The sequence below is a fragment of the Squalius cephalus genome (genome assembly GCF_949319135.1).
Source record: "Squalius cephalus genome assembly, chromosome: 7".
Taxonomy (NCBI): Eukaryota; Metazoa; Chordata; class Actinopteri; order Cypriniformes; family Leuciscidae; genus Squalius; species Squalius cephalus.
The window spans coordinates 31,312,406-31,336,083 of NC_137128.1; the positions used below are offsets into that span (position 1 = coordinate 31,312,406).

The 23,678-nt window shown below is 39.8% G+C and overlaps 1 protein-coding gene across 9 annotated transcripts in view; it reads left to right on the forward strand.

The window, feature by feature from the left end:
* rnf220a (ring finger protein 220a) overlaps positions 1–23,678 on the forward strand; it is a 131,510-nt gene that overhangs the window by 79,619 nt on the left and 28,213 nt on the right. For 8 of the 9 annotated variants that reach the window (XM_079876218.1, XM_079876215.1, XM_079876212.1 and 5 more), the window contains exons 3-6: positions 13,141–13,270; positions 18,401–18,449; positions 21,264–21,359; positions 23,616–23,658. In XM_079876218.1, coding sequence (XP_079732344.1) covers positions 13,141–13,270; positions 18,401–18,449; positions 21,264–21,359; positions 23,616–23,658 — 318 coding nt within the window. Of the gene's footprint in view, positions 1–13,140; positions 13,271–18,400; positions 18,450–21,263; positions 21,360–23,223; positions 23,466–23,615; positions 23,659–23,678 lie in introns of those variants that run through there. The other variant, XM_079876219.1, reaches the window with a different exon arrangement.

Here is a 23,678-nt window from a genome sequence, read left to right on the forward strand (position 1 = left end):
ACACACTTACCACAATAAGACGCCTTCTCAACACTATCCCCTCAAAGTAAACCCACATGCTCTCCAAAGCAAGCCACAGTCACTCTTAAACCTGTGCACACCATCTTCTCCGCACATACACCAGGATTGTGCAGCATTCAGAATTGAATCAATTCCTGAATTTGAATAAAGGCAGCAAACATTGCAATTTGAATGAAAGGAAGTAGAATTAAAATGAATTGAAATTCATTTAAAACAATTTTAACTAGAAAAGCAAGACAAACTTTCAGTGTACAATACCGTTCAAAAGTTTGAGGTTGGTAAGATTTTTAAAATGTTTTGAAATTAAGTGCTTACCCAGGCTGCATTTATTTGATAAAAAAATACAGTGAAAAATAATAATATTGTAAAATATTGGTTGATTTGGTGCTCAAGAAACATTTTAATTATTATAAATTTTGCACTGCTTAATATTTTTAATATTAATATTAGTGTTTTTGTGGAAACCATGACATTGCTTTCATGATTCTTTGATAATAGACAGTTAAAAAACAGCTTTATTTAAAATAGAAATCTTTTTTAACATTATAAATGACTTAATACTGTAAATTTAAAGCATCCCTGCTAAATAAAAGTATGAATTTCTTTAAGAAAGTCTTTTGAACAGTATAGTGTACCTGTGGCGCGTGACTAATTTAATTAAAATTGAATTCAAATTCACACTTATTAATTCTAATTTCAATTCTACATGTATTTTGCACAACCCTGCCATACACAGACTAGCAAAACAATTTCCCATCATGCCCTTTAAAAAGTCCTTAAAGTTGTTTGTGTGTTCTGATAATCAAGTCTCCTCCCCTCTGATGAGCACAGTTATGAATCTGGCCCTAAAACTGGCTTGCGTTTCCACATCACTGCCAGCACATCTCTGCACGCCCCGCACATATGCTGATTATACGCATCAAACCGACATCATCTTTAACCAAACACTCCTCCCCACTGAGAGAGAATGACAGAGTGATACCGACACAAAACCACTCCCCTCGTCCCACTCCTCTCTCAGGTGCTGATTGCATTTGCCTTTTTAAATGTGACACCCTGAGTATGTGTGTGTGTGTGATCGGTAGCATGAGGAGCTGCTGTTTAACAGCACAATGCATCACTGTCAGCCGTGATCGGCCTCCGTGCACGGTTAGCACAGACGCCAACGCCGACGCTCGTCAGGTCCCAAACCGAGGATGACCTCGTTCCATTTCATCAGACGTCCTCTCGAATGAGGCGCGATGCCTCATTCCCTTCTTCTCTCATCCTCTCCCCTCTTTTTCACCTAACCCTGAGTAATCAGCCTAGGAACTGTCCAGCCTGCTTAGTGTTTCCTCTGCTCACTTACAATAAAGTAAAAAAGCACACACACACACACACACACACAGACACATGGACAGTCTGGGCCAGTCCCATTATCAGTTTAATTCCCCTCCTTTTGCGTATAAAGCACATATTTCCCATTATGGAGATGACTTGTAGCGGCTCACCTTGCTCTGATTTAGGGAGGAGGGGAGGCGAAAAAATGAAGGCTGACAGGCCCGCTGGATTTATTTGATTGCACATACAAGGCAGTGTCATTTTTGAAGATGCAGAGTATAAAGAGGTGTGTGTGTGTGTGTTTGAGTGGCCTTAAGGCAAGGAGAAGAAAAGAGAAGCATTTGAAAGGGAGGGAAAAAAGGCCCTGAATCAAATCAAATTCCTCTTATCGGGCATTATTTGACGACGTTATCAGACAGCGTAATGTGGTTACATTCGGTAAGAGGCTGAGAGATTTCACTGTTTACTGATGTTGGCATGCTTAAAGGCAAGAGGAGAGAGAATGAGGCAGGCGTAAACACTTGATGCTTGGAAAACCCGTTTAACGTCGTGCTCTTGTATGAAATGAGAAAAGAAGAGGACAAATTTTTTGGGTGGTAGTGGGGACCTTCTTTATGGTCATGGCCAAAGAGAGTAACTAGTTTAATCAGTGAAAGCATTAAACCAGTGATAATCCATAAAACCATTTTTCTCATATTTCATGTATTTTGTATTTAAATGTTGTTGCCTTGCTGAAAACAGCTTAGACCAGATTGAACCAGCTTAAATAGGTTTTAGACTGACAATACTGGTCTGTTATTGGCACAAGCTGTATATTACTGTTAAAATGCTGGGTGAATATAAAAGTGCCCAAAACGTAGCATATTACGTTTACTAGCAATGGTTGTGACCAATTATCAACTAAGCTGGTCACATTATGAATTTGCTTAGCTGATGATTGGTTAAACCATTGTTGGCTGAACCACCTTAGTCTAAGTTGTTTTTTTGGTCAGACAGAATAGTCAAAACACAAAATATGGTTTAAAGTATGATTTTTGTACTTTATTTTGTACCACTCTGTAAAACATCTTAGAATAGCTTTTGTTTTACGTTTGTAAGATTGGTTAAAACCATCGCTAGGTGAACCAGCTAATTTATTTAAAACCAGCTGTTTTATTTATCAAACCATGTGGGCAAATTTTTTTAATGAATTCCTCTAGATCAAAGAAGAATAAGCTAAAAAGATGTACATTAATCCATTTACTTTCATGCCCATGCTGTGCAGTTGGTGCAGTTGGGCACCTGTGGGTGTAGTGATCGGCTTTACAGGAGGCAGCTGGTGTTTGTAAATTAATTTAGGCATTCCCAGGTTTGGAGGGGGGACTCCTTACCATCTCCATCTCCATCTTGAGCTCAGCATGGGCACACTGTAAGCAAAGAGAGGTTTCCAAAGGCACATGCTCTCTGCCTGTGCCCATTAGTGGCAGCTTTGTTCTCTCGCCAATGCGTTAAGAGCTCTCTGTTCACCAAGCACACACTCACACACGTGGCACACACACCTAAACTCAAAAACGTACTCTTGACTCCTAGCAAACCAGACGAAGACCATTAATCCCACCGAACGAGTGAATTTACTGCAATTATGAGAGTAATGTTTAAAAGGTCAAGGTGGGACTTGCCCAAACAGTGATGTGTGGAGTGTTACTATACCATTATAAATCTTTAAAAGATGCCTACGTATGTTATATGTCAATTTTCTATCTAAACGTTTCACAGTATCTGCCGCGGCAGGTTTTATGGACACAGATATGTAAGCATGGAGGGATTTTTCTGCATTTGGAAGCAGTTAAATAAATAGGCGCATGCTGTTTGAGTTATGCTGCGTGAGGCTAAATGAGAGGAGAGACAGACAGCTAACAGCCCCAGCCGGAGCTGCCGATGGCGGGCTGCCAGCTACCAGGGGAGCATGCTTTTGAGGTGGCTTCTGTGGAGCTCTTTTTCTGTCTTTTTTTTTTTTTTACACAACGGCTTGTAAAACAACATACAAAGAGTGTCAGAGGCAGCTAGAGGCAAATGCTACATCACCACACAGCTAGCGGCCAAGTTAGCTCGATTCTGCCTTCTCCAAGGCAGCAAATTTTTACGCTATTAAGATATTAACATGCGCTAACTCAGCCGTCCAGTGTGTAATTGTGCTATCAGTGGGGTTAGCGAAAGGTTACGTGTGATGAAAGTGCTTTTAATAATTAGGGGATGTCTAATGCAGAGAGAGGCCGCTGGCTCTGGCCCTCATTAGCTGTGCTATCAGAATGGAGGTCCGGGTGAGCGAATGTACTGTGATAAAGGTGTGCTATGTCTAGAAGAGGGAAAAAGAGGGGATTTGAAGACAGAGTGTGAGATGGTGAGAGAGAGCTATCCATCTTGGCAAATTAGAGAAGATCAGGCCAGCACTCAGTCAGAGCTGTCAAAGGCATCTCTCTATTTCTCTCTCTTTCTCTCTCTCTCACAGCATGGCATTTAGGTGAGAAATCTCAGCACTAAAAAGTTCTGTCAGTCCTATTTCCTTGTTATTGCCCCTCTCTGCACGCTGGTCTCGCCGGCCCTTCAGATTAAACGGAGTCCCCACCTTTTTGCACACAGGGGTCCGGCACAGGGGGGCATCCCACATTAATCATCTTTAACGCGCTGACAAGCAGCATGCGCCAAACCCCCTCCATGCTTCAGGATTTATCTCTCTGTCTTCTGCTAGCCATCACTCACTCCCTTAGAGAGAGAAATAGGGGGAAACAGAGAGATGGAAGGAAGAATAAGAAATGGACAAGAGAAATGGGATGCTTTAGAGACCACATGTGGTGTAGTGCCTGGTGTGTTTTAAGTAAATTGGGATGACTGTTAAAGTTGTAACATATATATGTTATAACTTTACCAGTTTACTTTATTCATTTTTTTTTTTGTTATACATCCATATAATTTTCTAAATTTTCTTCTTATAATTTTTACAATTATAAAAAAATTGGTCAAAATCAGCATTTAACTTGTATTTGGAATTTTAGATTATTCTTTGGGTCATTTATTCTTATAGCATCATTTATGTAATTGTCTTTATATACAGTGGGGAGAACAAGTATTTGATTTTGCAGGTTTTCCCACTTACAAAGCATGTAGAAGTCTGTAATTTTTCTCATAGGTTCTCTTCAACTGTGAGAGACGGAATCTAAAACAAAAATCCAGAAAATCACATTGTATGAATTTTAAGTAATTAATTTGCATTTTATTGCATGACATAACTATTTGATACATCAGAAAAGCAGAACTTAATATTTGGTACAGAAACCTTTGTTTGCAATTACAGAGATCATACGTTTCCTGTAGTTCTTGACCAGGTTTGCACACACTGCATCAGGGATTTTGGCCCACTCCTCCATACAGACCTTCTCCAGATCCTTCAGGTTTCGGGGCTGTCACTGGGCAATACGGACTTTCAGCTCCCTCCAAAGATTTTCTATTGGGTTCAGGTCTGGAGACTGGCTAGGCCACTCCAGGACCTTGAGATGCTTCTTACGGAGCCACTCCTTAGTTGCCCTGGCTGTGTGTTTCGGGTCATTGTCATGCTGGAAGACCCAGCCACGACCCATCTTCAATGCTCTTACTGAGGGAAGGAGGTTGTTGGCCAAGATCTCACGATACATGGCCCCATCCATCCTCCCCTCAATACGGTGCAGTCGTCCTGTCCCCTTTGCAGAAAAGCATCCCCAAAGAATGATGTTTCCACCTCCATGCTTCACGGTTGGGATGGTGTTCTTGGGGTTGTGCCCATCCTTCTTCTTCCTCCAAACACAGCGAGTGGAGTTTAGATCAAAAAGCTCTATTTTTGTCTCATCAGACCACATGACCTTCTCCCATTCCTCCTCTGGATCATCCAGATGGTCATTGGCAAACTTCAGACGGGCCTGGACATGCGCTGGCTTGAGCACGGGGACCTTGCGTGCGCTGTAGGATTTTAATCCATGACGGCATAGTGTGTTGCTAATGGTTTTCTTTGAGACTGTGGTCCCAGCTCTCTTCAGGTCATTGACCAGGTCCTGCCGTGTAGTTCTGGGCTGATCCCTCACCTTCCTCATGATCATTGATGCCCCACGAGGTGAGATCTTGCATGGTGCCCCAGACCGAGGGAGATTGACCGTCATCTTGAACTTCTTCCATTTTCTAATAATTGCGCCAACAGTTGTTGCCTTCTCACCAAGCTGCTTGCCTATTGTCCTGTAGCCCATCCCAGCCTTGTGCAGGTCTACAATTTTGTCCCTGATGTCCTTACACAGCTCTCTGGTCTTGGCCATTGTGGAGAGGTTGGAGTCTGTTTGATTGAGTGTGTGGACAGGTGTCTTTTATACAGGTAACGAGTTCAAACAGGTACAGTTAATACAGGTAATGAGTGGAGAACAGGAGGGCTTCTTAAAGAAAAACTAACAAGTCTGTGAGAGCCGGAATTCTTGCTGGTTGGTAGGTGATCAAATACTTATGTCATGCAATAAAATGCAAATTAATTACTTAAAAACCATACAATGGATTTTTGTTTTAGATTCCGTCACTCACAGTTGAAGAGTGCCTATGATAAAAATTACAGACTTCTACATGCTTTGTAAGTGGGAAAATCTGCAAAATCGGCAGTGTATCAAATACCTGTTCTCCCCACTGTGTATATATATATATATATATATATATATATATATATATATAAAGCTATAAATATTAGGGATGCCACAATTCTCAATATAATATTGAACCGTTCGGTACGACATCCACGGTTCAATACGCGCTTATGAATTGCGGTTTTTTCGGTTTTACGTTTAAATAATTTATTTCTCTCCGAATTGACTCTTTGTGTGTGCCTGTAAGTCTACTAGCTGATAAGGAAATTCCCCGCGAGTAAATATTCAATCACTATGCTCTAAAGTTAGGGGGCGCTTAACCATCATTCCACACTTTAACATGGCAAGCGGCGGTGAAGTGAGGCTACAGTACGAGGAAGCGCCGGCGTCTTTCAAATCCGTGGTGTCGGGACATTTCGGTTTTGCCGTTGAGTATAGTGCCGAGGAAGAAAAAACGGTAAACAATAAAAATAACTGTGTGCAAGCATTGTTATACACGTGTAGCCTACTCAAACAGAAACACTTCCAACATGACTGCACATCTGCGGCACCATCACCCAGCAATATCACTGTCTGAAGGCACAAATATGTTTATTTGAAATGGTCAATTTAAAGGGGTCGCACACCGGACGCGCAGCGCCACGTCTTTTAAATTCGAACACATTATTCTCTATGAGTGTACGTAGCGCTACACACACCGTTGGCGCCTTTCGGCGTCTGTCCGCGGCGCCCAGCAACGGCTCAGGACCGTGTTCAAAATCCTGCCGCGCCACAGAGCGCCATCTACATAGTTTTACATTAAATGTACATTTATTTGTCTCAAATCGTCGTTCATGTATATACTGACTTCACCCTGTGCTGCAATATACATTTAGTTTTACATTCATTCACAGAAATCAGCTGCTTGAATGAAAATTGCTGATGTTATCGGATTTTCAGGTGATATTGTCATTCATTCAGTTAACGGACGCTCTGAGGTAAAGTGTTCAGACTGCAGACTTAGCAACGATTGTATTGTACAGTACAATCATAACATAGTACAGGCATTATCTTAGTTTCATAATGTCCTTATAAACATAACAATATTGCTGGCCATAAACTGAGAAAGTGCGCGTCCGGTGTGCGATACCTCGAGTTGTCCTAGACTGACCCCCTTTATGTTTACTAAAATGTAGGCCTATGTTTAGTTTCAAAATTTAGGAATTTGTGTGTTCCCCAGTTTACATGGGCTACCAGCAGCTGTGAGATGTCAGTGTTAATTGTATATTATACAATACACTAGGAACTAGTGGACTTTGCTTAGCTTTTAAGTAAAATAAAGGAGTATTGCAATAAATCGTTTTTATTTTTTTTCTCCTTAACCTCTTACTGTTCCTATTGTCTAAGCACAGAATAACAAAAAAAAACACTCTTATGTGTCAAGCCATCAGAACCGAACCGAACCGAAAACCGTGGTTAAAAAACCGAGGTATGTATTGAACCGTGGGCTAACTGTATTGTTGCATCCCTAATAAATATATATAAGGCATACATTTAAAAAGGCAGCAAATAATGCAAAAGTAATAGAAATATCCTAAAGTATAACAAATAATGTGTTTGTGAGGGTGTGTCCAGGGCTGATGGACTGTGTGTATGTGTGTGTGTGTGTGTGTGTGTGTGTGTGTGTGTGTGTGTGTGTGTCTCCAGCCCTCACAGGGGAGACATGATTAATCACTGGCTGTCTCTATTAGTCAATCCTCTCTGGGGACGATGTGGACACCAGCACCACACTGCATGCACACATAATGGGGCGGTCTATAGGAAAAACATTAGGCCTATACACTATCACAAACATGGATATATGTGAAGCTTTGACACGGCTTCAGGTATTTGCAAACCCATGTCCACTCACCCTTTTACTATATAGGCGTTCATCAGACAGTGCTGACTGACAGATGATTTAGTATGTGTTCTATTGTGTGAATCCTCTCCATCTTGTATTAACATCAAAGCTGCCAAATGACCAGCTCCCTGTTTGTGAGTGTGTGTTTTCAGGGAGACAAGTGACAGGGAGGTGGTTAAGGTCCCGACAGGCGCTTGACCAAACCATCATGACTCCATTACTGAGCCCATTGATTGTGTACGGATGAATTAAAGAGCCAGTTTCAAGAGGCACACACTCATTTTCTCTTCACACACAGACAGAGGGACACACACACATACAATCACACGCTCTGTTAACAGATCCCATCATGCACACATAACAGAGTCAGAGTAACACTCTGTCAGTAAACCATCTGACATGTCAACAGACAAAAAAGGAAAGAAACAAATTGAAATACACAAGAAAATACAGAAGGTGCATTGATTCAGTCATAATTTACATTAGCATTCACGTTACCGTCCGTTTAAATATTACATTTTAGATTATAACTCTTAACAACGTGTAAACACAAAAGTTTAAGAATAAATAGCTCTATGATAATGACTTTGTGTAGACAGACTATGTCATTCCTACACAAACACATGTCAGGTTGTCAGATTGCATGTTGCAAATGGCCACATGAGAGAGAAAGAGTAGGTAAAAGAGTTGGTTGAAGATTTATCTGGTGTAGAATGGGTCTGGATCTCTCGTTGTTTACTCTTGCAGACGGTGATTGCTTTGGCACGACTCAAATTATCTTGTCAGGGCAATAAAGCTGACCGCTGCTGATGAGAGGAGGAGAGAGAGAAAGGAAGATGTGGGGATGATGGGTATACCATAGATAGAAATAAATTGCAAAAAATTGTATATAATAAAGAACATGCAAGAAAGAAATCTTATATATGTATACATATGTATAATCATGTATTATACATACATAGAAATAAATTATATACATGATTATACATATGTATACATATATAAGATTTCTTTCTTGCATGTTCTTTATTATATACAATTTTTTGCAATTTATTTCTATCTATGGTATACCCATCATCCCCACATCTTCCTTTCTCTCTCTCCTCCTCTCATCAGCAGCGGTCAGCTTTATTGCCCTGACAAGATAATTTGAGTCGTGCCAAAGCATTATTATATATATAATATATATATATATATATATATATATATATATACACACACACACATGGGTAAAAAGTATGATTATTTTAATGTTTTGAAGTTGTCTTGCTCATCAAGGCTGAATTTATTTGATCAAAAATACAGTAATATTGTGAAATATTATTAGTACAATTTATATTAGAATATTTTCTGAAGGATCATGTGACAATGAAGACTGGATTAATGGCTGCTGAAAATTCACCTTTGTCGTCTCACAGGAATTAATTACTATTAAAAATGAATTAAATTATAATTTTTAAATATAATAAAATGTAATAATATTGTAATAATGAAAATATGTAATACAATTTCAAATCATTAAAAAAAATATAAAAAGCTTTTGAAGAGATGTGTATGTGTGTGTGTGTATATATATATATATATATATATATATATATATATATACACACACACATATATATATATATGTGTGTGTGTATGTGTGTGTGTGTGTGTGTGTGTGTGTATATATATATATATATATATATATATATATATATATATATATATTTACTAATAAAAAATCTGGTAAAAAAGCAGGTTTAATTAATTTTTATTAATTAATTAATTAATTAAGGATTCATTTTTATTTAATTCAGTATTCACATCTATTTAATGTACTGTCAGCAGGTCAGAGGACCATGACCTTACCATGATACAGTAACAGTATTGCAATTAAAGGAAGAAAGAAAGAAAGAAAGAAAGAAAGGGGTTGGCGAAATGATCAAAATATTTTATCATGATGTGAGTAATTTTATTTCACATTTATCACGGTTTAGTTATTTTTGCTTTAAATAAGGTTTTCATGATATCAACATTTTTATACCAATGAAATTTTGTAATTCTTATCCATTTTCAATATCATCTAAAAAACTAATACTAGCCTACAAAAAACTCTCAAGCTTACCGAAGACAAGTAAACAGTGACAAAGAAAGAGCAAAGAAAACAAATTACAACAGAATGAAGACACAAATGAAATAGACCTGAATAACTTCAAGCACTAGAAATACTATGTTTAAATGTTCAAAGTAATTAAATGTATAAAATACAATGCATAGTCTTTACTGTGCAAATTTATTCTTATTAAAGTTACAAAAAGTGATTCAGTCAAGAGCAGTGAGAGATTTTTTCTCTTTTTTTGTTGTTTGATTAGCATTAATAATGACCGCAGGTAAATTTGGATGCTGTCACTTTATGACCGACTGCGCGGATCCATTGTATTCATGCGTTTTCTATCTTAACTGTTTACATTCACTCAAGACATAAATGACTCTGTTTACTTGCAAATACATTATGGCCACTTTGACACATACTGTAGGTATGTGTATTTTACCGTTCAAGCCCAATTGGGTGCGCACATACTGATATGAGTTCTCTTTCGCTGCTAATTGCGCTTCAACAGTTTAAAATCACCTGTTTTTAAACTGCAATGCTAAAAAACGCATGCAAACGTTAAGCTTTTGTGACCGCGCAGCACGGCAATGTCACATGAGCATGACTGCGATAGAGACTATAGTCCAAAATCTCTACCAGTTGACAAATTTCTACCGGTTAATCGTGTCTACCGGTATATAGCAGAAAGAAAGAAAGAAAGAAAGAAAGAAAGAAAGAAAGAAAGAAAGAAAGAAAGAAAGAAAGAAAGACAGAAAGAAAGAAAGAAATAGGTGAGAGGAGATAAGACAGAGGAGAGCACGGAAAACAAATAAAGGGACAGAAAATGAGAAATAGATGTGCAGGATGTTGCTGGACAGAGACAGAGAGAGAGGGAGGGGAGAGTGGGGCGAGTGAGAAAAGGGTGGTGAGAGAAACAGAGACACACAGAATTGTAATCGATTACCTATTTTTCAAAGTCACTTAAAGTGTCCAGAGTGTGGGGCCGTTAAGTAGTGGTGCTGGAGAATAGGGGATGGGTATGCGTAGGCACGCGTGACTGGGGAGAGGAGAGGGAGGAGGTGGAGAGATGTATGGGGGTGGGAGGGGGAGGGGGAGTTTTGGGATGCTAACTGACCCTGCTAGCTCCTCACTGATGAATCTGTGCTCTTGCAGGAAATAGTTCTGACAGGCCAATATCTGAGCAGAGGATATGTTCCCCCGGAGGGACTTTGCCGCATGTATGTATGCGTGTGTTTGTGTATGTGTGTGTGTGTGTGAGCGTTTACATGTGTTTACGGTCATGTTTGTCTGCGTCAGTATGTGTGTGCATAGACTGGACTGTTAGCGATCATCACCTTCTCAAACTGCACACACATCATGTGAAGACAAACACAACAGTGCCCTCTGAAGTCAAGGACGGGCTCATACTGAGCCTAGGGCTTTATGTAGAGAGAAGAACCAGGATTACAGCCCCACTTCTGTGTGTCTATGTGTGTGTTTGTACATCTGTTTGCAACCTGCCCTCACGTTACCTCATCATCTCGAGAAAAGATGCTCACTAACCCCTACTGCAACAGATCAATAGCTGCCTCCCAGACATTCCAACCAACCTGAAAACATCAGATGTTTGTTACACACTTTGATAATTGGACACAATGGATCTGCTTTTTCCCTGTGTGCAATGGAAACCAAATCGTGCATTTTTATGTCCGTTAAGCACATTAAATAAAATGTTCTAAGAGATGTGACAGTATAAAGTATCAAGACGTGAACACTAACTATACACCATTTTTAGTAGTGATAACTAAAAACCACCAAGAACATCCTAGCAACCATATAACGACACTCTATCAACCATTCAGAAAGTCCTAATAAGAATTTGTCCCAGCAACCACCTAGCAACTGCATAGCAATGTCCTGGCAACTGCCCTGGCATATTTGAAGAAAGCTAATGCTAGTGAATAATCTAGCATGTGTACATCTCAGAGAATTTCCAAAAAGTGATTTTGTCACTTCCTGTTTGTGTATACATTTGTGCCTTGGGTTTGCAGCTGCTTACAGCTGTAGTCTGTCGGTAACAGTGAGTTCATCCAGGATATCCTGTTTGAGGGAGGATCTATTGTCCCAGAGGTTAAAAATAGTCGCTTTGATTGGCTAGTTCCAGATCTGAGAGATTACGAGATAGCAGAGTGAAACAGGAAATGTTTTTTCGCTCATTTACAGAGCCGCACGTTAGATAATTCACATGCAACAGATGTGTTAGTTACTCACAGGCAGCCTTGATACACACACCCACCCACACTGATGGACTTTGACAATAATAAACACGGCCATGTGCTCAGATGTGAATGCACGTACACATGCCTGCTTTCAATACACAGTACTATAAAAAGATTCCAAATCTTCATATATTTGTAACTGTTGAAGTCACTTGGGCAGCCTTATTGTTTAATTTACTGTGCATTTCACAAAAACTGAGAATAGTGGTTCTTTATAATACAGTGTCTGATGAAATGTTGTCCATTGGTGATTTGATAAGTGTATATGAAGTGTGTGTGCGAGATACAGCTGAAGTGTCACACGCTCAGTGGCGTAACTGTCCTGTGCGGAGCTGTGGATCTGGTTTAATGAGGGAACAGGAGACAGGAGGCCGAGTATGACGGATTCTCCTTCGGCAGAAATCTGAGCCACTTAATCCACACAGTCCAGAGAGAGGAAAAAAGACTTTGAGCACTCATCTGACCCGTGCTCATCTTGAAGTGTACTAGTATATAAACAGGCCAATGCTACTGTATTCTTGGGTGTTCTTTTGTGATTTCCCTCAAAAATGGGATTTTTTAAATTATATTTTGGGGATATTCTGCATCTTTATATATATATATACATATATATATATATATATATATATATATATATATATATATATATATATATATATATATATATATAGGATATATGTATCCTATTTAGCTTGAATTTATTTCTATTTCAATTTTAGTTTTAGTTCAACTTCAACTTATTTCAGTTAGTTGCCAAGGTTTGTGGAAGTGTTTCATACAGTATTTTTTTTATTTTAGTTTTGGTTAGTAGTGGGTTTGCTCTGACAAACAAAAGAATCTTGAATGTTTAGTAATATCTACAAATTTCCCAATTTTTTTTCATCATGATAGATAAACCTCATCTTCTCTTCTCTTTCTTTATCTTTCTGTTCTCAGGTAAGAAGAAGGTGTCACTCTATGACAGTCAGGCTCCCATCTGCCCCATCTGTCAGGTGCTGCTGCGTCCAGGAGAACTCCTGGAGCACATGGAGCAGGAGATGGAGAGGCTCACCCACATGCACATCAGGTAGACTCGCACATCTATACCTGTCGTCTTCTGACAGCTCCATCAGTTCTTGTCACCGTCTCCCAGACAAATGAAGCACATTGGCTGCTCTCCCTCACATAAGAGTTTGATCTAAAAATCAGCAGTAAGGACACCTGCTACTGGTGTAATGCAGCAGCAGAACAGGTGCTTTTTCTCCCTGTCATCCATCAGCCCACATGCGCTTAGGCCTTTCATGTGGCCAGGTTAAGTATGGTCAGATGATCACAGAGATCCAGCACAGTACCCATCATTCATCCACTGCCTGAGACCTTCAGACAGGCCAAGGCAGCCTGGAGCAATAGCCCAGGACCCTGCTGCTGGTACATCAACCTGACCAGGTTAAAACGCTGTGTTCTCATACACCGTCCGCCCAACCCAGGCAGGAAGTCTCACTCTGTGAGCTCAAACGAACATTAGCCATAACAAGAAACAATGTCGTTTGAATCTATAGGTCACAGGCATGTCATAGACCTCATGCTGCGAATCGTATCCCCCTTTTCGTTTTTAATAGATTATGCTGCTGGGCTTCAAACGGGGACACAGGGAGAAAGAGAGAGGGAGATATTAATTCTCAGCAGGATGTCTTTCCTGCACGAGTGTTATCCATCACACGGCGGTGAGGAGTTATCTTTTAATAATTAATAAAGGGCAGTGGGCCGCCCTCCCCTGCGGGTAGTGACTGTGGACACTGACATGGCTCTGGGCCTCGGTCGCCTCTGTCTGTTTGATGGTGGTGGTTATTTAAGGAAATTGCATCATTGCTCCCGGTCTGTCAGGGTTGGATGCCGCTCGACATTACAGGCCCGTGATTTAGCCTTTCCTGCACTCCTTTTAACCCCTGCTTATAGCCAAGAGAGTTATTTTCCTGGGCTATAGGCAGTGCAATCACTTAAATAGTGATTTAGGATATAGAGAAGGAGAGAGATGGACTTAATGAGATTTAGGTGATTTAGGTGAGTAAAATTAGAAGAATACAGAATTAACTAAGAGAATATTCACTAGTTTGATAATATTCTGTTACACCTTGTCCTAAACATACTGTAATATTCTCTTTTCCGCGCAATTTATCTAAATCACAGCCAATCATCAGGTAGGGATAGTGTCATCATTTATTCACCATCATGTTGTTCCAAATTTTGTATGCATTTTTTTTTTCTTTTCATGCAGCACAAAAGAAGATATTCTTGAAAAATGGTGAAACAGTGAAATGTAATGGTGTCCAAAGTTGTTTTGGTCCCCACTGACTTTCATTAAATGACCAAAACAGTTAAAACATTCTTCAAAATAGCTTATTTTGTGTTCTGCTGAAGACAGTACATCTTGACAATAAAATAAAACAAGCAATGATAAAAATAGAAAACTTTATATCATAGTATCTGGTTAGATCATGGTGTTGCTCATCATGGGAATTTTGCCATGGTTCAGGAGTATTACAAATGTTGTTGATATCTTTTCTATAAATCTACAGTAAACTTGAAATGATCCCATTTTTGTTAATCTACAACATTTGCATCCACATTATTGGACAAAATTAAGGCAATCCTGAGATAGACAGAGCAGTCACAGTATTGCTTTGTTGGTTCTCTTTCAATCAGTGTGGAACTCTGGGTAACTGCTGCCGTCTTCCTTCCCTGTATACTTCCTCCCAGGCGGGGCTTCGCTCAACACATGCTAGCACACACAGATCATTGGAAGTGACATGGCGAATTTGTGGCAATTTGTAGTAAATCTCCCTTTAATGATAGCGTTTCATTCTGCACCAAATGAGACTTGAGTGCATGTAAAATGGGGAAAGCTATTTAAGATGTAGCATTAGGCAGATGTCTGAGTGGATGCGGGTGAGTGTGTGTGAGATTGGAACCCGTCGCCGTACTCCTCTCTCTCTCCCTCCCCTGTGGCCGTATCGCCGTGCCCCTTCTCCTGACTCGTCCTCCGCTCTTCATGTATGGAAATGGAAATCCATCATGCCCTTTACCCGTCTGCCTGCTCTGAGGGCCACAGCAATCTACATATTCCCCCACCCTTTCCCAACCTCTCCACGTAATCAATTTGCCTCCAGCGGAGCGAGGGAGATCCGGGTGGCAAACGACACGAAAAGCAATCTTTATCTCCAGCTTACAACCCCCCAACTGTCGACTGGCATTTATTCAATTTTCACCAGCTCCCTCTCTCTCGCTCCCTCTCTCTTCTCTGTCTAGCTGAATTTGGCTGCAAGAGGGGAATGGGAAAGCTCGGTTTGTCCGGATTGTGGCGTTTTTGCCTGTCATTTATTAAATTTGAGCCTCTTTAGCCAGTCCACACACTGTACTGTAACTCCATCTGTCAAAGCAGGAACTGCAAGTCTTTTTCAAATCTAAATGAACACAAACAGGATCCATGTTCTCTTTTGCTCTTTCTCCATTTCTTCGTTTCTCTCGCTCCCTCTCTCTTCTCAGTCTAGCTGAATTTGGCTGCAAGAGGGGAATGGGAAAGCTTGGTTTGTCCGGATTGTGGCGTTTTTGGGGAAGTCAGGTGCACACAGTGAATAATTTTAAACTGAATTTGGGAAATTCATGAATTAATACATACAGTATATAGGGAGACATTAATACGTATCCTAAGAAAGTGTATTTTTAATTAGTAATAATTATTTTAAAATATTATTGTAGATATTTTAATAATTCCTTTTGTATTTAGTACAATGTCAAGATAATGATTTCATTTGTAATCATCACACTTACACAAATTTTTCTCACACAGTTCCTTTGCAAAGGGATCATCCTATTTTTGGATCATCAAAAAGTTTTAAACCCTCTACCTTAAAGAGTAGCATCTCAAATTAACACAGTTTTTGTCTCATTTGAGTACACAGAATCTTGCCTGAAGATCACTTGCACAAGACTTACATGATGGTTCCGTTTAAAATGCCAGTATTTTCACTGCAAAAATCCATCATGATTTATGCATTATTGTCTGCACACAAGCCTTAAATTAACGTGTGTGTGCTACATATACAGTACCTACCATTACATGATATCCCTCAGGTACTATAGTTCAGGTCCTGTGTGGCATCTCTAATGTAGTGAAGAGTGTTTTTCTGCCATTGTTCTTCCCTGCATGTCCCACTGCCGTTTTGAGATACTAGGCCGTACAATGAGTGCAGAGGGGGCATTTAGAGCGCTACGGGGTATGAAGTGTATCTTAGTGTTATTTTTTTGACATGAGGAGATGTGTGAGGTCACCGAGATTCACCGTGCCACGCTGGGCGGATTTATGATGCCGAGGAGTCTGTTTATTATCTTGCAAACAGCGCACTGCCACCGATGGGGCAATTTATCCCCTCTCAAGGCCTGGTTCCTGATTTGTGTTGTCTCTTTCTTCTCCTCTGTCTCATCTTTTCTCTCTGTCCCCTTCTCTTTCTTTTCTCCCCTGGCTGTCAGATCAATCATGCTGACTGCAGAAAAGGCGGGCTTCAGGCTTATTACCTGAGTGTAGAGGCGGGGCAAAACACCAAACCCTGCCTTCATCTGTCATTTATTACATTTGAGCCTCTTTAGCCAGTCCACACACTGTACTGTAACTCCATCTGTCAAAGCAGGAACTGCAAGTCTTTTTCAAATCTAAATAAACACAAACAGGATCCATGTTCTCTTTTGCTCTTTCTCCATTTCTTTTGTCCAGTGACAAGTTCGTCCGCTGGATCAGACTTTCAGTTTAGGGTGCAGGCTAATTCAGTTTCAGTGCAAGCATCTCTCTGGGTGTGAATGCATCATTTAAAATGAACATGACAAGGGTGATGTTACCCTGTCATTGTTTCTCAGGTCGTCATCACGCTGCTTTATAAACACCCAGCAGTGACCAATCTACGGGGGCTCTAAACGAGATTCAGCTAGAATGACAGACAAGGAAACAGGCAGACAGTGAAAAAAAGCAAGTCAGACAAAAAAGAAAGCAGAGAGAAGAGAGATGGCAGGACAGATATTAATGTTTCAGAGAGGAATCCGATTTGATATGTCTTTCCCTATTGTCGGTGGATGCTTTAGCCGCCCCGTTTAATAATTCCTGCCTTCCAATCAGTCATCCTCAATCCACAATGTCCACAAGGCAAAGATTCAATGTACAATCCACCCGCCAGACTCGAGAAGGAGTCGCCCCCCCACCCTTTTTTCTCTCTCTCTGCCATTCTCTTCCTCTTTAATACAATGTTTACAAGCCAGTGCATTGTCCTCAACATATTTCAAAGTCCTAAGTGCCCAAGGCGTTTCACTGACAAATCAAATAACCGCAAAATCATTTATTTCCTTCTGCCTTAGTCTAACTGCGGGAGGGTTGCGGTGGGGGGGATCAGGTCTGGATGGAAGCATCCATGAGAATGATTACTTCAATAAAAAAATTATAACCCAAATCTGCTTAGCAGTCGTACTTTTGGACAGTAATTGTTTCAAATACAGCATGACCCAGGGCTGCCTGGATTGAGTGGCATAGAGGATGGGTTTGAAACTGCTCTCGATTTTTTTTTCCCCCGTTTTCCATCTCCAGATGATTAAAAGTGTGATTTGTGTGGCTTTGTTCTCTTTTGTCTCAGCTGTCCTTTTGAAGGCCCATTCGGGTCCTAAGTGAGGCCAACAGGGGAGCGCTCAACGTGACTGAGCTAAAGTGAGTGTTGATGGAGGAGACACATGTGGTCCGGTTCCTTAGGGGACAAAACTTACATCTTTTCGATATGACAGATTGCAGTTTCTGTTCAGTCAAAAGGTGATATAGCCAGTGCTGTGACACATGATCAAAATAGATCAGCCATCATTCCAACAAGTTGCTCTCGCACATCACATTACATTGAAATTAACATCAGAGCACGTCAACTGTGAACTTGTCCTCCTCAATGGCCATTTTGTGTCAAGTCAAGTCTCATCGATTAGATGCAGGGCCGAAAGCACCTAGACATTGAGACATTGACCTTGATATTCAGAAGAGTGGTCAAAAAGTGTTTTTTTTTTATTTTATTTTATGGCTGATTCCAAAATTTTACATATGGTTTCCTCAATTTTGATCACATGGTGTTGGTTATAGCCATCTGAAGCATTATACTGGTTATAGCCATCTCTCACAGTGTCTTTTTCCCCCCGACAGCAAGAACCCATCACACAAGGACATCAATGCGGCTCCAGGCACACCGAAGGTAAGATGGCCACCACCGTGGAGCCATTTTAAATCATTATGCTCACTGATAGGCTCAGCCACAATTAATGGCAATTAGAGCTCTGTTTCCTAGATAAAGATGTTAAAGGAGTCTTGTGTAACTACTGGATAAAATAGAGTGGCCGCAAACTTCTGGCTTTATTTCCTGCAGTAATTTACTTACAGCTTTCTATGTTTCCTGACTGCTTATTCAAAAGACCTGGACATGGAAAATGATACCAATGGTCTCATTGTCTTAAAAGGAGGAAGAGGCCAAGCGTATTTCCCTAATTACATTTCCATCCACATCAATTGAATTATGTAGTGCAATCACCACAAGATTCACTAGAGAGTTTTAATGCGCTATAAACAGTTGTATTTCATTTCCCACAAGGATGTTAAATGGATAGTTCACCCACAAATGAAAATTCTGTCATCATTTACTCACTCTCATCTTGCCCTCAAAGATATTTTTCAAATGTTGCATTTTTTGTTTGTTTTTTGTTTTCCTTACAATGAGTCAATGGGGTCCTTTGTTCTTTTGGACCAAAATAATTGAAACACTCTTCAAAATATCCACAAAAGAAAGTCATACAGGTAAGGGTGCATGAGTAAATGATGAAAGAATTGTCTTTTTTGGGTGAACTATCCCTTTAAGCATGAATATGCCATAACTTTGAAGAAGTACAAATTACAGGATGGTATGACATTGTCAGTGGAGAGTATTGTGACACGTCAGGCATTTCAGATTCAATTTACAGATTTTATTTTGCCATGAACCTTTGCAAATCAGAAATGCCAACCTCACATTCACTAAAGACATTCTGTAGACGGTTTGAGATATTTTTACTTTGTCCCCGAATAAATGCATATTTCTTGGTGAAGAAATGAACAGTTCAATAAGAATGGTGATAATAAACGTACCATCTTCGTATGATTGGCCCTCGTTCCAGAGGGCAAACCCTTTGATTCGGACCCACAGTTGCAGAGTATGGAAAAAGCATGGGAGCCAGAAGACATGGGAGCGGGTTAGAGAACAGGCCATGTGAGGCGTGACTGAGCATTCTATAGCGCACACTTAGTATTCCGTAGGAGTGTGTGGAAAATGAAGAGGCTAGCTGGGATGGTGGAGGGGGTCCATGCTTTTCCTTTAAAAGACGGTAAGCAGGCAGATCAGGCCCAGCTCGCTAGTTCTAAAGGGGATTAACCCCAGGCCGAGTTGGCCCGTCTTCACACCTCTCTCAAGCCGCCATTGCCATAGCGACTCCATGCCAGTCTGTGCGGCTCCTAATCCAATGGGGCGAAGGCCAACGATGGTAGGCGGCACAGTTACCATGCTAACATCTGCAGCACTGCTACTGCTGGTGCTACACGTCAGTGTGCAAATTAAATAATGACTTTCAGGTATTTTACAGGAATTTGAGCTATTTAAAAGCAATTTAAACATCTTCTAAATGATTAGGTACAAATTTTATTGTAACTTGGTGCCACTAGCATAGTTAGCTAAACATTATAATTATAAAGTATTTTGTGCTATATTTATTCAACGTAAATCTTTTAGCAAAATAAATAAATATATATATATATATATATATATATGAATGGTACACTACCTTTCAAAAGTTTGGGTTAAGATTTTTTTTTTTTTTTTTTAGAAGAAATTAGTAGAAAACTTTCTTTCCATCAAATAATCCTGAAAAAATCTATCAAAGTTTCTACAAAAATATTAAGCAGTAAAACTGTTTTCAACCTGTTTCTTGAGCACCAAATCAGCATGATTTATGAAGGATTTTTACAGTATTTTTACTGTATTTTGATCAAATAAATGTAGCCTTTGTGAGCATATAAGACTTTCAAAAACATTTTTTAAAAATCTTGCCAAACCCAAACTTTTGAACAGTAGTGTATAACCTTTATTATTACATTACATTATATTTTGACAATTTTATTCATTATAACATTATTGCTTCAAGTCAGATTACCTGCACTGAACTAGCCGTTCATGTGTTATTCATTTTCACTGGACAACGAAACAGTTAAACATCACATACGCTAGATACGGTACCCTTGTAAACACTTAGCACAAATGCTCTCTCTTTGGCACACTCCGTATTCCCTGAGCTCCAAAGGTTTTGAGATCACAAATAAATTGTTTCCTGACCTTGCGATTCAAAAGCATAAGGAGCCATTCATAATGTCTAATTTACTGTCCCCATAGAGAAAGGCTGCCATTTTTCACATATTAATATTAGATTACAGTTGTCAGCCACTAAAGCAGCTACACCTCCTCTCTCTCTGATTAATCAGAGCAGATTGTAAATACAAATATTTTATAGCCGCCTCATAAAAGCAGGACGGAGATCAAGACTCTCGGGAAAGTATAAGCAGTATTTCCCCTTCCCCCTTTCCTCAGTCATTTGAGAAATTAAGTCAATTACCGGTAGGTTTTCAGAAGGACAGGCCTGTTGCGTCTCGGCACACGGCGGTACGTTTATAGGTGATCAAAGTGTACTGTCATGCCGTCTGGTGTCCTGCTTTTTCTCTATTCCTCTGTCGAAGCATCCATTACTCTAAACACTGATGTCCTGTCAACACTCACAGTTTGAAGCCGAAATGGCAGTTAATGGTTATCTGTCAACATTTGTTCACATCAATCACATTGTTTCAACACACCGGTTTTGGAGTTCTTGCGTGTATTTTTTATTCTTTTTTTTACCAGCTACAGCAACCATCAGTTCTGTGGATGACACGTTTGTCTAGCGGATGGCTGCTCACCTCTTTCTCTTGGTTTTTGTGTTTCTCTCCGTCTTGCTAGTCTCTCCTGTTGTCAGTGCACATCAAACGTGAGGGCGAGTCTCCAGTTGTGTCCCCGCTCTCCTCTGATGAAGCTCACCATTCTGACAGATACCAGGTGAGACTGCAAACCTCAGAAAGAGAAAGAGTCTGTCACATGTGCAGACTGACAGACTGTGCAGTTCTGACACTCCACACACAGACCGCTGAAACCCTGTCTTGCTGTGTGTGTGGGAGTTTTAAATTGAATGAAATCTAGGCACCATGTCGCTAAAAGTTGGTGCTTTACCCGAGATGTTACACTGTGAACCTTGATTTTTGTCAACAGGAAGTGAAGACATAAATAACCATTTCAGAAGTGTTGCATAAACTGGCAGAATTTTGTTATTACATTACATTGTAGTAACTTGCTATTGGTTCAAAACTAATGGTTTTGAAGGACATTTATTTTGGCTTTACAGTTCAGTTGAACAATAATTGTATGTATTAAACATAATCGTTTGGGCACAAATGGGAAGGGAAACAACACACATTTATGAATTCAAGTAAATTTCTCTTTGAAAATGAAAAGATGTTAAAACATGTCAAGTAACAGCAAAAAAAGAATAGTCTATAGAATCATGTGTATATGTGAATCCAGTTTTTCTCCTCCACAATATCCTCCATCTTATCCCAGACTGGATCTGACTGCTGGACGTATTAATACAGGCTGAGATTTTTTCGGCTAATCTCCAGCCTCAGGTTTACTCAGGTTGTAATGTGTGTTCTGCTCTGATATGTAATCATCCATAGTTTAACCCTGGGCTAATCTACGCTGCCCCGAGCCCCGGATATCATCTCTGTGCTCCAGTGTCCTTGACATGTTTGTTTTCTTCCTGCTTTCCCCCTGGAGCTGTGGCTCTGTGGGACATTTTGCTCTGCGTCTCTATCTGTCCCTCAACCCTAGAAGTGAGAGAATTTCTCAATTAAAACAATATCCGGACAGATCTTTACACATTAGCTATAAGAAGGCCCTCCTGCATGGTCCTGATAAGTCTTCGAATTTGCCTCTAACATTACAAAACTAAAAGTAATTACAGATATGCAATTGTGAAAATATGATTGTCAAGAGGCTTAAAAAACATAATGACACTTTAAAGGAAGGAGTTTTGTAGAACTTCTCATTAATGAAACTGCTCAAATTACCTCATGTTAATGATGCATTTTCCCTAAAATTCATGATCTAACCTAATCTGTCTGGTGTGGACACATAGGACAATTAACATAGAATATCATCATAAAATAGACTGACTTTCAACAGCAATGCCTGAATGGCCTTCTGCCTATATACATTATGCTGTACATGAGCCGAATGTTAGGGCAGTTTGAACCTGTTCCCAACATACCCACGTCTGGCCTGCTTTGGTCAGCAGAATGCTAATTCTGTAATGGGGCTTACATATGATGACTGGGTGATGTTAATGAGGTCCTAAATGGACCTGTGCTTATATTAAAGTTATTCTAAAAAATGCATTTAAATATCAAATAATCAATGAGTGGTTTTTGAAAGGTTCAAATGTTAGCACTAATTTTAAAGAATTTTGTAAAATATTCTCATAACTTAAAAATAATATATATTAGGCTATACTTTAATTGTTTTGTCAGATGCTATGCAATCTTTTTAGAATTGTTCTTCAATGTATTTTTCTAACACAAAATACCATAAGGAATAGCCTCAATCACAGTTACACAAGTTTCATATCTTAGAAGAAAATTACAATTAGAAATACAAAGCTCAAAAGAGAAAAGGTTATTTAAATATTATTCATCTCACATTCATGTAATTTCTCAAAAAAATACCTTTTTTTTAGTAAAGTGATTGCGGGTTAGATTTCAAGCCAGGAGAGTTTGTTGAGACCAAAATGAACAGCACAGATCATATGTCATTTAAATACTGCTGCGCCCCAGTGGCGAAAGACGAAACTGCACCAGTAGCAACTTTTGACTCTGACGTGACGGTCACATGACCGGTAGCAGTATGGCGGCGATGGCGCGCTGAAACGAACTGCTCTAGTGAGCCTAACATTTTCAATCCGCATTCATCCTTCGTAAATTCATTATTGAGTTTCTTATCGGCGTTTTGAAGAAGAGTTATCCAGGCTTCATGCTTAAGTAAGCCAAATGAGTTTGGGGGGTTGTGGCGTTTGCCATGGAAGAGGAGTTGCAGAGCAATGGCAAGAGAGAAGTAGGTTTTGTTTACATCAAGACATCAGAGATGTGCTGCAGAATCCAGCGCAATCTAGTTATACGCGGATCATTAAAGTCCTCGTAAATAAATTATAAATACACTTAAGTGAATGACAGATTTTTCCCTGTTCTCTTTTTTCACCTGCAGACATTTTTACGAGTTCGAGCTAACAGGCAAACACGATTGAATGGTATGTATATTTTCACCCTG